This window comes from Trachemys scripta, chromosome 7 (assembly GCF_013100865.1).
Source record: "Trachemys scripta elegans isolate TJP31775 chromosome 7, CAS_Tse_1.0, whole genome shotgun sequence".
Classification (NCBI taxonomy): domain Eukaryota; kingdom Metazoa; phylum Chordata; order Testudines; family Emydidae; genus Trachemys; species Trachemys scripta.
The window spans coordinates 29,858,906-29,870,344 of record NC_048304.1 but is presented as its reverse complement, the minus strand read 5'-3'; the positions used below and the strand labels follow the sequence as shown (position 1 = coordinate 29,870,344).

At 51.5% G+C, this 11,439-nt stretch overlaps 1 protein-coding gene across 4 annotated transcripts in view; it reads left to right on the top strand.

The window, feature by feature from the left end:
• The window catches only part of PC (pyruvate carboxylase), a 254,067-nt gene that overhangs the window by 157,982 nt on the left and 84,646 nt on the right, over positions 1-11,439 (top strand). For all 4 annotated transcript variants that reach the window (XM_034776012.1, XM_034776013.1, XM_034776011.1 and 1 more), the window contains one exon: positions 1,679-1,841. In XM_034776012.1, the coding sequence (XP_034631903.1) occupies positions 1,679-1,841 (163 nt within the window). The remainder of the gene's footprint in view (positions 1-1,678; positions 1,842-11,439) is intronic.

The window sequence follows — 11,439 nt, the reverse complement described above, 5'->3', positions numbered from 1 at the left end:
CAGCTCGGCTCTTAAACAGAGCCGAAGATCAGGGGAGGAGCAGAGCCGCTATTTTTCCGGACATGTTCGGCTTTTTGGCAATTCCCCCCGGACGGGGGTTTGACTGCCGAAAAGCCGGACATGTCCGGGGAAAAAGAGGATGTATGGTAACCCTAGCTATTTCAAACTAGCCAATGCACTGGAAAATCTGTGTGTTGTTTTTTTTTGTTTTGTTTTGTTTTTTTTACTCTGCTCTCCAAGCTAGAGAGGATCGGGGACTTGAGGATGCCTTGATGTTAGCTGTTCTCTGTTTCTTTGGTGTACTCTTCGTTGTGTTGTCTGTCCTGAGGCTACAATGTAGCTGGTAGAACTTGTACTTAGGAATGATTGTTCCTTCAGTTTTTCTTTGTCCCTCTTCGGGATCTTGCAACCACCCCAAATTTCTCCCTCAGTGGCCATTGAGCTAAACTTGGCATATTTATAGAGCCCTGCAAATCCGCAGATATCCACTCGCGGATCTCTGCTTTATATCCGCGGATCATTTTTGCAGATTGGATGCAGATACAAATTTTGTATCTGTGCAGAACTCTACATATTTAATGCTTTAAGATTGTGAGTATTCGCTCTACCTTCAGTTACGAGTTTCTAAAGGCTCAAAATCAAGAGGCAAATAAACCCTCCAAATTTTTTTTTTATTTTTTTTAAGATCGCTTGATAATTAAACCAAATGGGGGCGGGGGAGGCCCAATTTATGACTTTGAATGCTTGAACTTGGCTCTATGGGACTATGTAAAAACAGCTCCCTGTCTTCTGAGCGCTCCCACTCAGGCATGTTCAGAATTGGACTGGCTGGGGCCTGCAAACTGGATTTAGGCCTGGCTTGTGCATCACACAAGCGCCATCACTGGCTAAAAATCCCAGCTTTGTGGCCCCGGTTCAGCAAAGCACATTGAGGGCAGCTTTCAAAGGCCTAAATGGGAGTTACTTGCCCTATTGAAAGTCAATAGGATTTAGGCTCCAAACAGCCTTTTTAAAAAGGTCCCATAAGAGCTTGTAGTTAAGTACCTGCTTGAGTAATCCCTTTGCTGTTCAACACAGCATTTAAATACAGGCTTAATTTATGATTGTAGGTAGTATTTCTGTAGCATCCGGAGGCCCTAAGATCACGGGAGAGGGGCATCGTGCTGGGCACTGCACAGACCTGGGGCCCCGTCATGCAGTGCAATGCATGGGTAGGCAGTGAGAGACAGTCCTTGCCCTGAAGAGCAATAGACAAAGGATAGGAGAGGAAACTGAGGCACTGAGCAGGGAGGGGACTGTCCTGCCACTCTGTGCCTCAGTTTCCCCCTTTGTATAATAATGGGAGTGCCAATCCTGGCCTGTGTTTGCCAATGACTTTGAAACTGGTGGCTAGAAAACCCTGTGTGATCCCAAAGGGCAATAGAATCAATGCACCCGCAGATCCCCAGCTCTGTGGGGACAGTGGGGGACACTGGAGGAGGAGAGGCTATGGCGGGTGATGTGGGAAATGATGGGGGGGCCCCATGTGAGGTAACAGACTATGGGGATCAGAGTCCCCATTTGGGGGTTATTTGGGGACACTTGGGCTCTATGGAGGATGTTAGGTTCTGGTGGACACTGGCGCTGCTGTGGTCAGTTGAAGGTTAACACAAGCTCTCCTCCTCCGCTCTCTTGGCAGCGTGGACCTGGTGCATGCCCAGATCCACATCGCGGAGGGGAAGAGCCTGGCAGAGTTGGGCCTGCGGCAGGACAGCATACGCATCAATGGCTGTGCCATCCAGTGCCGCGTCACCACCGAGGACCCCTCCCGTGGCTTCCAGCCCGACACCGGCCGCATTGAGGTAGGACACCGCCCCGCTTCTGTGCAGGGGCCGACCAGGCTCAGTTTGGCGCCTTGCTGGGGAAGGGCAGAGTGCGGATCTGCTCTTGGTTGGAGAACAGTTTGACTTGACATTGAAAAGCAAAAATTTTCAGCCCAAACCTGGACGATTTGTAAAGAAACAATTTGGCCCCAAATGGGGAGACTTCTGGCTGAAAACTGCTGAAAATCCAGCACGCTTTCCCCAGAACTGTAACGTTTCCAGCCAGGAACTTCCAAATTCTGAAAGGCGTCTGGCCCCACACTGGTCAATTTTCAGTTTTTAATGAAAAATCTACAATTCTGAGGCTGGTGGAAACTTTCCGTGGAATTCTCTGTATGTGGGAAACCTCATTTTCCTTCCTAAAAAAGCTTTGGGGGAAATATTCTCCCCAAGTGATGGATGCTGCCAGCAGCATAGGGGTGTATGTGAGAAGAGGAGAAAGTGAGGGGGCTGTGTGTGTGTAAGAGGTACAAGGGGGTGTTATCCTCAGTACTGTGCGTGAAACTCAGTCTGGAGACTGATTTTAATCCACTGGCAAGCATGTGTTAAAGTCCACCTCTGTGTCTGATCCATGGAAGCTAGCAATGGGATCTAGTGGTGAGAGCCAGCTCTGGGATGGGAATGGGAGTGGGAGTTAGTGGGTTAGAGTTGGGGGTGGGGGGAGGCTCAGAGTCAGGATTCCTGGGTTCTATCCCTGACTGTTGGAGGCTTCAGCATGTGAAGATCAACCTGCTAGTTTCCTTCTTGGCGGTTCGCATTCCCTGGCATTGTGCTAGATTCTCTGGGGCGCTGGCGATAAACAGAAGCACTTGTATTCCGTCTGCATGACAGGCTGCTCCATTCAAACCCCGGGCGTGGGCGTTCGGCTGTTCAAACTCCCCGTTCCCTTCCTAACGACGCGACAGCTCTTGCCACTCAAACTAACAACTGGGGATCGCTGCAAAAGAGTCTGGCACGGATACACCCCCCTGCCAGCTGGCAGCAGGAGAGGAGGGGCTGTGAGAGCCCCACCAATTCTGCTCTCTTGACTGGGCTGGGGAGTAGAAAAGCGGGGGGCTAGGATCCTTGCCTGAGCATGTGTGTGCATTCAGATGTGCTGGGAATGGTGGGAGTGTCAGTAGGGGCATGGTGGGTACCGGGAATTTGTTTTGTAGGAGTGGCGTAGGCCCTTACCCCAGGGTTGGATGGGTAGGGCTGTGTGTGTGTTGGTGGGGACCCTTGGATTTCCCTTGGGGAAGGGGCAGCAAGGGGATAGCTTGGCTCTCCAGGTGGTGTACACGCTTTGTCGATCCATACTACACAATCACAGGGTGGCAACTAGAATTATTAGAGACCTAGTAAAACTCCTGCGAAGAAAGATTGACTAGATGGGGTTTGCTCACTGTAGAGAGGAGACGAATTTGAGGAGACATGTTTAAAGTCTGTATAATAATATTCAGTGTTACAGCAGTTAATGGCAGTAGCTAATTTTGGAGGCAAAACTCATACTCCAAGGTTTAAACCAATCTGTGACTGGTAAACAGTAACACAAATAATTAAGTGCCCTGCAGCCAGGTTGCTCATAGATTTTAAGGCCAGGAGAGACCCTTGGCCATCTTGTCTGACCTCCTGTAGGACACAGACCCGCAAAATTCACCCAGCTCCCCTTGTATTGAGCCCAGTCAGTTGTGTTGGACTAAACCATCTTCCAGAAAGGCACCAGTCCGGATTTGGAGACACCAAGAGCTGGAGAATCCACCCCAGCCCTTGACAGTTTGTTCCAATGGTTACTCATCTGCACCGTTTTCTGTGATAATTGGACCAGCCAATAAGTTGGCTGCAATATTGAAAAGGCTGATGAGTCAAAATGGCCACATTTCAGGGGAGCGGGTCAGTTTCAACAAAGCTTTTGATAGAAACCTGCTGTTTTTCTCTTGGCTCCCCTGGCTCCTTGGTGGCCTGCCTGGCAGGGAGCTTGGAAGCTGGGGCCTAGCGAGCTCCCCAGCAGCGTAGTTTGTTTCGGAAACACCAGAACGTTCTGTCTGTGGGAATGTTTTGGTGTTTCCAGAACAAACGATTGTGGAATTCCACTTCCGCAAAGTTCTGACGTTTCAGTTTTCGGCCTCATTCAGGACAAAAAGGTGACGGGAACCCCAGGTTTTTTTGCCAGCCAGCTATACTGCGTATTCTCTCTCATTTGATTATTGTTTGTGTTATGGTAGCACTCCTGTTGTGCCGGGTGCTGTCTGGATCCTGACTGAGTTCGGGGCCCCTTTGGGCCAGGCACTGCACAGACACCCGAGAGACAGTCCCTGCCCTGAAGAGCAGGAGAGAGGAAACTGAGGTACAGAGAGGGGAAGGGACCTGCCAAAGGTCAGTGGCAGAAATAGGAATAGAACCCAGGAGTCCTGACTCCGAGTCCTGTGCTCTGTCTGCTGCCTCCCTTCATTTTGGTCTCCAAATGAGCTGTCACTCAAGATCCTGCTTAGCGGGAGCCTGGAGAATGTCTAAACCTCCCACTTTGCTCCTGCAGTTGGATTCATCGTGCGGCGAACGTGGCATTATCTAATTCCAACCCTGCCATGCTTTCAGGGATCCCACTCTGAGCAGACGCTGTCTCGTCTACTGCTTTCCATGCCTCATTAGCCAGCCTGGTCGGCCGCTCTTCTGGACACACCGCTGCCTCCCACGTTGATTCTCGTTAGCTGCTCTGTGGGCCAGTGGTTTCAATTTCCTGCTTTCAGCGATTCCCAGAGCTTTTCAGATGCAGCCACTTATTAGAACAAGGGGCCCTGTACCATGGAGCCTGAGTCTTCTAGACGGAGCAGTTGCCTGGTTTATTTATAACCTACCTTAAGTGCTTACCTGGACACCTGTTACCATAATGTCTCAGCACCTCGCAATCTCAAAGGCATTTACCCTCACCACACTGTGGGAGATAGGGAAAGATGAATGATCCCCATTTTACAGATCGGGAAACTGAGGCCCAGAGAGGCTGGATGCTGGTCCAAAGTCTCCCAGAGAGTCTGTGGCGGAGCAGGGAATTTCATAGTTTAAGGCCAGAAGGGATCTATAGATTACCCAGTCTGACCTCTTGTCTATCTCAGGCTGTTCAATTCCCCCTGTATTGAGCCCCAAGACAGTAGTTAAACCAAAGCATTTCAGCCATCAGGAGACTAATCGGTTGTGAGCCCCAGGTAGGGAACAGGAGAGACCAAAGGGCTCCGAAGGCCCCTGCGCTGAACCATGCCCAGCTGATCTCAGCAGGTGACCTGCGCCCCATGCTGCAGAGGGAGGTGAAAACCCCCAAGATCTCTGCCAATATGACCTGGGGGAAATTCCTTCCCAAACCCCAGTCTGATGATCAGCTGGACCCTGAGCATGTGGGTAAGACCCACCCACCAGGCAGCTAGAGAGAGGATTCTGGCCCATGCCACCCAGTGACCCATCTCCAGGAGTGGCTGATCCCTGATGCTTCAGATGAAAGCAAAATCCCTACCCCCACCCCCCAATACATCTGGCCAGCTGTGCATGGGTGGGAAAAACTACTTGAACCAAGATCTCCCAAAACACAGGCTAGAACTTCTAACCTAGGGATCGGCAACCTTTGGCCCGCAGCCCACCAGGGTAAGCCCCCTGGTGGGCCGGGCCGGTTTGTTTACTTGCCGCGTCCACAGGTTTGGCCGATCCCGGCTCTCACTGGCTGCGGTTCACCGTTTCAGGCCAATGGGGGCTGCGAGAAGCTGCAGCCAGCACATCCCTTGGCCCGCACCGCTTCCTCCAGCCCCCATTGGCCGGAACGGCAAACTGCGGCCAGTGGGAGCCGCGATCGGCCGAACCTGCGGACGCGGCAAGTGAACAAACAGGCCCGGCCTGCCAGGGGGCTTACCCTGGCGGGCAGCGTGCCAAAGGTTGCCGATCTGTGTCCTAACCCTTGGGCTGTCCTCGCTCTCTCAACTGATTGCCACGTATGCTGCAGTGTTTCTTCCATTGTCAGGCTCTCTGAAGATTCAGGCTGCTTTCCTGCATCAGTTACACCTGGCGCACATCCCCCACCCCTCTCAGAGTGATCGGCTCGGGCTCTCTGCAGACTCAGGCAGGCATTGCTGCATCGCTTGCAATACACACAAGGCACCCGTTCATCCACTTGCTTGGCGGCTTGCTGGAATGAAGTCTTTCTGCAGTACCACACTCCGTGCCAGGATTCATCTAGCTCTGGAATGCCCTTGCATCTCTTCTCTCAGCAGCGTGAGCCACCCACCAGGATGTCGTGACTTCTGCTAATTTAACATCTCCTCCGGCTTCTGCTGGGTGCAAAACAGCATCATCAGCAAGCTCCACACAGGACTCCTGGGTTCCGTGTCTCACTCTGGGACGGGAGTGTGGTCTGGGGGGTTAGATCAGAGACGGCTGGGAGCCAGGACTCCTAGGTTCTGTTCTCTGAGGTCAAGTGATGCGAGGCGGGGAGATGAGAGCTGATCTGGGTGAATTTGGGATGTGATCCAGCTGGCTTAGACTCCCTGTGGTCTGGGTCTGAGCAGGGAGCTTATCGGCCTGTGCTGTTAAGGTTGGCTGGCTCGGCAAATTAGCCAGCTCTCTGCCTTGACCAGTGTCCTTGGCCCGGAGCGCAGCGCCGCCAGCTCGGTATCTGCTAGCAGTTTCTGTTCCGTCTCACACGCAGCCGGTTCCAGCTCCGATTGAAAAGCCCTGGGGATTAAGGAGGAGACGCGTGCATCTGCAGCTGTCTCTTAATTATTAACGAGGAGTAGGAAATAATATTATAGTAAAGTCTGCAGATCCCCCCATGAGCAGGGCCCAGTTGGGCTGGGCTCCGCACATACACAGTGAGGGACTGTACCTGTCCCCCAGATCTTATAATCTCATGGACAAAGGGTGGGAGGGAAACACAGGTACCAAATGGGGAGGGACTTGCTCAGGTCACACAGCAGGTCAGAGACAGATCTGGGAACAGAAGCCAGGAGTCCTCGTGACTTCCACCCCCCTGCTCTAGCCATGGGACCCCACTCCCCTCCCCAAGCCAGACAGAGAATCCAGGATTTTGGCTGAAATCCCCTTTGTTGTAGCCATTAGACTATACTCCCTGCCAGAGCTCTGGTGGGATGTATGGGGGGCCAGGCCTCCTGGGATCTATACTCTAGTCAGAGTAGAAGGGCTGGTGGCCAGGACTCCTGGGTTCCTCTCCAATTGTGGGAGGAGAGTGGGGGTAGGGGTTAGTGCAGGAAGTCCAGACGCAGGTAGTGAGTGTGATTAGACTCTGGGCCCTATCCCAGCCCTTGCCACCCCCACTGTGTTCTCAGCCCTCCCTACTCTACCCCCCACCCCTCGCAGCACTCACTCGTGACCTCCTCCTTCCTGCAGGCTGGGTGATTGAGCTCAGAGGGAGTTAGCTGGGCCCTGGCCGCTGACCTAAGCCACTCTCTGAGGAGGTCTCTGCTGCTCCACACATCAGAGCTCTGGAGGGCGGGACAGATTCTTGGCGTGGGAGGCATCATGGTCCAGTGGATGGGGGCTGGGCTGGGAGCCAGGACTCCTGGGTTCCCATCTCGTCTGTTGAGAGGGTTAGAGCAGGGCTGAGCTGGGATTCAGAACTCCCGGCTCCTTACTTGCTTTGTGCTTCTATGGGCCCAAAGCAGAACGACTGTGAGCTCCCTTTGGCTGCAGGGGCAGTTGGGGAGTTGAGCCATCAATCATGTCTGCTTTACTGAGCCGAAATTCTGCCCGGCTTCCCCTTCGCCTCAGTGCTTCACCGCTGCCTTTCTGCACGGAGCCAAGGGGGTCGAGGCGGCTGGGCTGCTGCTTAGTGCCTGCGAGCAGGAGGAAGGAGAGGGTAATTAACACGGCACAGAGTAGCGCTCTGCTCCGTGGTAGCAGGGTGTGGGCTGGGGGTTGGCCAGGCTGATCCGGCCCGTACACTGTTTAAGCTGGGATGGAGAGCGCTTTTGAAGTGCGGTGCAGGTTGGGGAGGTCTGTCTGGCAGCTCAAACGGCAGAGACTTCTGTCAGGGTTTTGGTCCCTTCTGTAACCCTAAAAACATTGGAAGGAGCAACTGTGGCACTTATAAAATCACGGACATGTGGGGCTGGAAGGGGTCTGGAGAGGTGATCTAGTCCAGGCCCCTGCACTGAGCCAGAACCAAGTAAACCTAGACCATCCCTGACAGGGGTTTGTCCAACCTGTTCTTAAAAACCTCCAATGACGGGGAGTCAACTCCAGAGCTTAGCTGCCCTTTGAGTCCGAAAGTTCTTCCTCATATCTGGCCTAAATCTCCTCCCTTGCTGCAGATCGAGCCCATTATGTCTTGTCCTACCTTGAGTGCCCATGGAGAACTGTTGATCCCTGCCCTCTTCGTAGCAGCCCGTAACATACGGGAATACCTTTGGCAGGCCTCTCCTCAGTCACTCGGTTGTCTCTTCTCAGGGCTAAACAGGCCCATTATTTTTTCTTTTCCTCACAGGTCAGGTTTTCTAAACCTTTTCTCATTTTTGTTGCTCTCCTCTGGACTCTCCGGTTGGTCCTCATCTTTCCTGAAGTGTGGCACCCAGAACCGGACACAGTACTGCAACTGAGGCCTCACCAGTGCCGAGCAGAGCAGGGCAGTTACCGCCCAGGTCTTGCATACAACACTCCTGTTAATACACCCCAGAATATTTAGCCTTTTTTGCGACAGCATCATCTTGTTGACTCCTATTCAGTTTGTGATCCGGTATAACTCTGGATCCTTCTCAGCAATATTACTGCCTCGCCAGTTATTCCCCATTTTGTAGCTGTGCGTTTGATTTTTTCCTTCCTACGTGCAGTGCTTTGCATTTGTCTGTATTGCATTTCATCTTGTTAATTTCAGACCAGGTCTCTAATTTGTCAAAGTTGTTTTGAATTCTAAGCCTGTCCTCCAAAGCACTTGCAACCCCTCCCAACTTGGTGTCATTTGCAAATATAAGCCTACTCTGCACTCCATTATCCAACTCATTAATGAAAATAGTGAACAGAACCAGGACTGACCCCTGTGGGATCCCACTAGATATGCCCTCCCAGTTGGACAGTGAACCATTGATAACTATTCTTTGAGTACAATCTTTCAACCATTTGTGCACCCTCCTTATAGTAATTTCACCTATGCTACATTTCCTTAGTTTGTTTATGAGAATGTCACTTGGGAGTGTGTCAAATACCTTACTAAAATCAAGATACATTGCGTCTACTGCTTCCACCCCATCCACTAGGCCAGTAACACTGTCAAGAAGGAAATTAGGTTGGTTTGGCATGATTCGTTCTTGACAAATCCATGCTGGCTATTCCTTATAACCCCATTATCCTCGGGGTACTTACAAATTGATTGTTTAATAATCTGTTCCAGTATCTTTGCAGGCGTCAAAGTTAGGCTGACTGGTCTATTATTCTCTCTGTCCTCTTTGTTCCCTTTTTTAAAGTTAGATACTATGTTTGTCCTTCCCCGGTCCTCTGGGACCTCACCTGTCCTCCAGGAGTTCTTGAAGGTAATTGCTTCAGCTAGTTCCTTAAGTACCCTAAGATGAATTTGATCAGGCCCTGCCGACTTGAATACATCTAATATCTCTAAATATTCTTTAACCCATTCGTTCCCTGTTTTGGCTTGTGTTCCTTCCCCTTTGTTTTTAATATTACTTGGGTTGAGTATCTGCTAAGTAGAGGACCAGCACTTTCCTTCATCTTTCTCTTGGTCCTAATGTATTTAAAGAGCCACTTCTTGTAGCCTTTTATGTCCCTTGCTGGGTATAACTCATTTTGCGCCTTAACCTTTCTGATTTTTGTCCTTACATGTTTGTGCTGTTCTTTTGTGCTCCTCCTTAGCAGTTCCTCCACGTTTCCACTTTCTGTGGAATCCACTGTTTAATTTACATTGAGGTCTTGCCTAGCTCTAATCAAGCTGGGTGGGAAGGCCCCCCTTCATGCCAGGCGCTGCACAGACTAAGGGAGTTAGGCACATGATTTCCATTGCCTCTCCAGAGGAGTCAGGCACTTACCCTGAACGCTTTTGTAAAGGCCATTAGCTGCCTATCTGCATCTTTAGACACTGTAATACCACTGTGAATCAGGCCTGGTTCCTCCTGCAGTGATTTAAATGGGAGTTGGGCACCTCAGTGCCTTCTGAGGAGCTGGGCTTAAGTGACTTCAAAAATGTTACCCAGCGGCTAGCTCAACTCTCCATTTTGGGCTGGAGGCAGGAATGGCTAGGGGAGTTCTCCAGCCTGCGGTATGTAAGAGGTCACACTGGGATGATCAGCATGGACTTCAGGCCTATGGATGTAACCATCAGCCACGGGTCTTGCCTCTGCTGGGCTATAGTTCAGGACCAGAGGAGAAGCGGTGCGTGGGGACAGCTGGATGTTGGAGAGGGGGCTGAGAAGAGCCACCACAATGATCTGAGGGCTGGAAAAAATGTCTTAGCGTGAGAGACACCATCTGCTTAGCTTCTCGTAAAGAAGAGCAAGGGCTGACGTTTCTCCCCTTCATGGGGAGAAGATCCCAGGGTTCTTCAGCCTAATGGAGCGAAGCCAAACCAGAACCCTGGTCTGGAAGTTAAAGTCAGACACGTTCCAAGGAGAAATCGGGCACAGCGTTTTAGCAGTGCGGGCGCTTAACCAGTGGCGCAAACTCCCAAGGGAAGGGGGTGGGGGTTCTTCTCCTGAGTCTCCAAATCCAGCCTGTCTGGAAGATGCTTTAATGAAACACAAGTGACTGGGCTCAATAGACGAGGACCTGGGTGACATTCTCTGGCCTGTGCTATCCAGGATGCCAGAGTCCCTTCTGGCCATAAATCTATGGATCTATGGACTTGACAATCCCAGAATTATGCTTGGAAAGCAGCTGAGCCCCTGCGAATAGATGTATTTCAGTTCACATCTGCTCCCTGAGCCTGGAGTGCAGAGCTAGCTAAAGAGCCCATGCTGGATTTGGCATCTGCTCGGGAATCCTGGCGGCTGCGGCTGTGTTGTGTGTGATCGTTTTATTAGCGTAAACGCTGCAGACATACACAGTCTGGCGAGGGCTCCTCCACTCGCAGGCTGAGGCTTTCTCCTCCGAGAAGGGGGGGCTACCTTCAGCACTTAGCAGAGGTGAAGTGGGGCATACTGGGAAAGAGAACTCTCAGTGGTAGGAGGGGTGAGTGGGTGTCTTAGAGGCAGTATGGTGCAGACTACTGGACAGGGACTTGGGAAATCTGCCCACCTCTACTATGTGACGTTGACATAGCCCTTCGCCTCCCTGTGCCTCAGTTTCCCCATCTGTAAAACTGAGCAAAATGGCATTGATCTCCTCAGCAAAGCACTTTGGGATTTCTGGCTTTAAAGCGCTAAAGATAAAAGGCTGGTCACTAGGAGTCCCACCAGTTTCCTCCATCTAAACCACACGTTTGACTGCTGTTTGAGATCCGTGCCGGGGCTGCGGCACGGCATTGCTGATCGCTAGCATTGGAACTCCCAAGTTCACCTCTCCCTCCAGCTGGGTAACTCAGCCACAATCCTGCTTGCCCTGGGCTATTGAAAAGCTCCAATTTTTCTGAAGGCAATGGGTTTTTCTTTCAGACTTTGCAAGGAAAGGG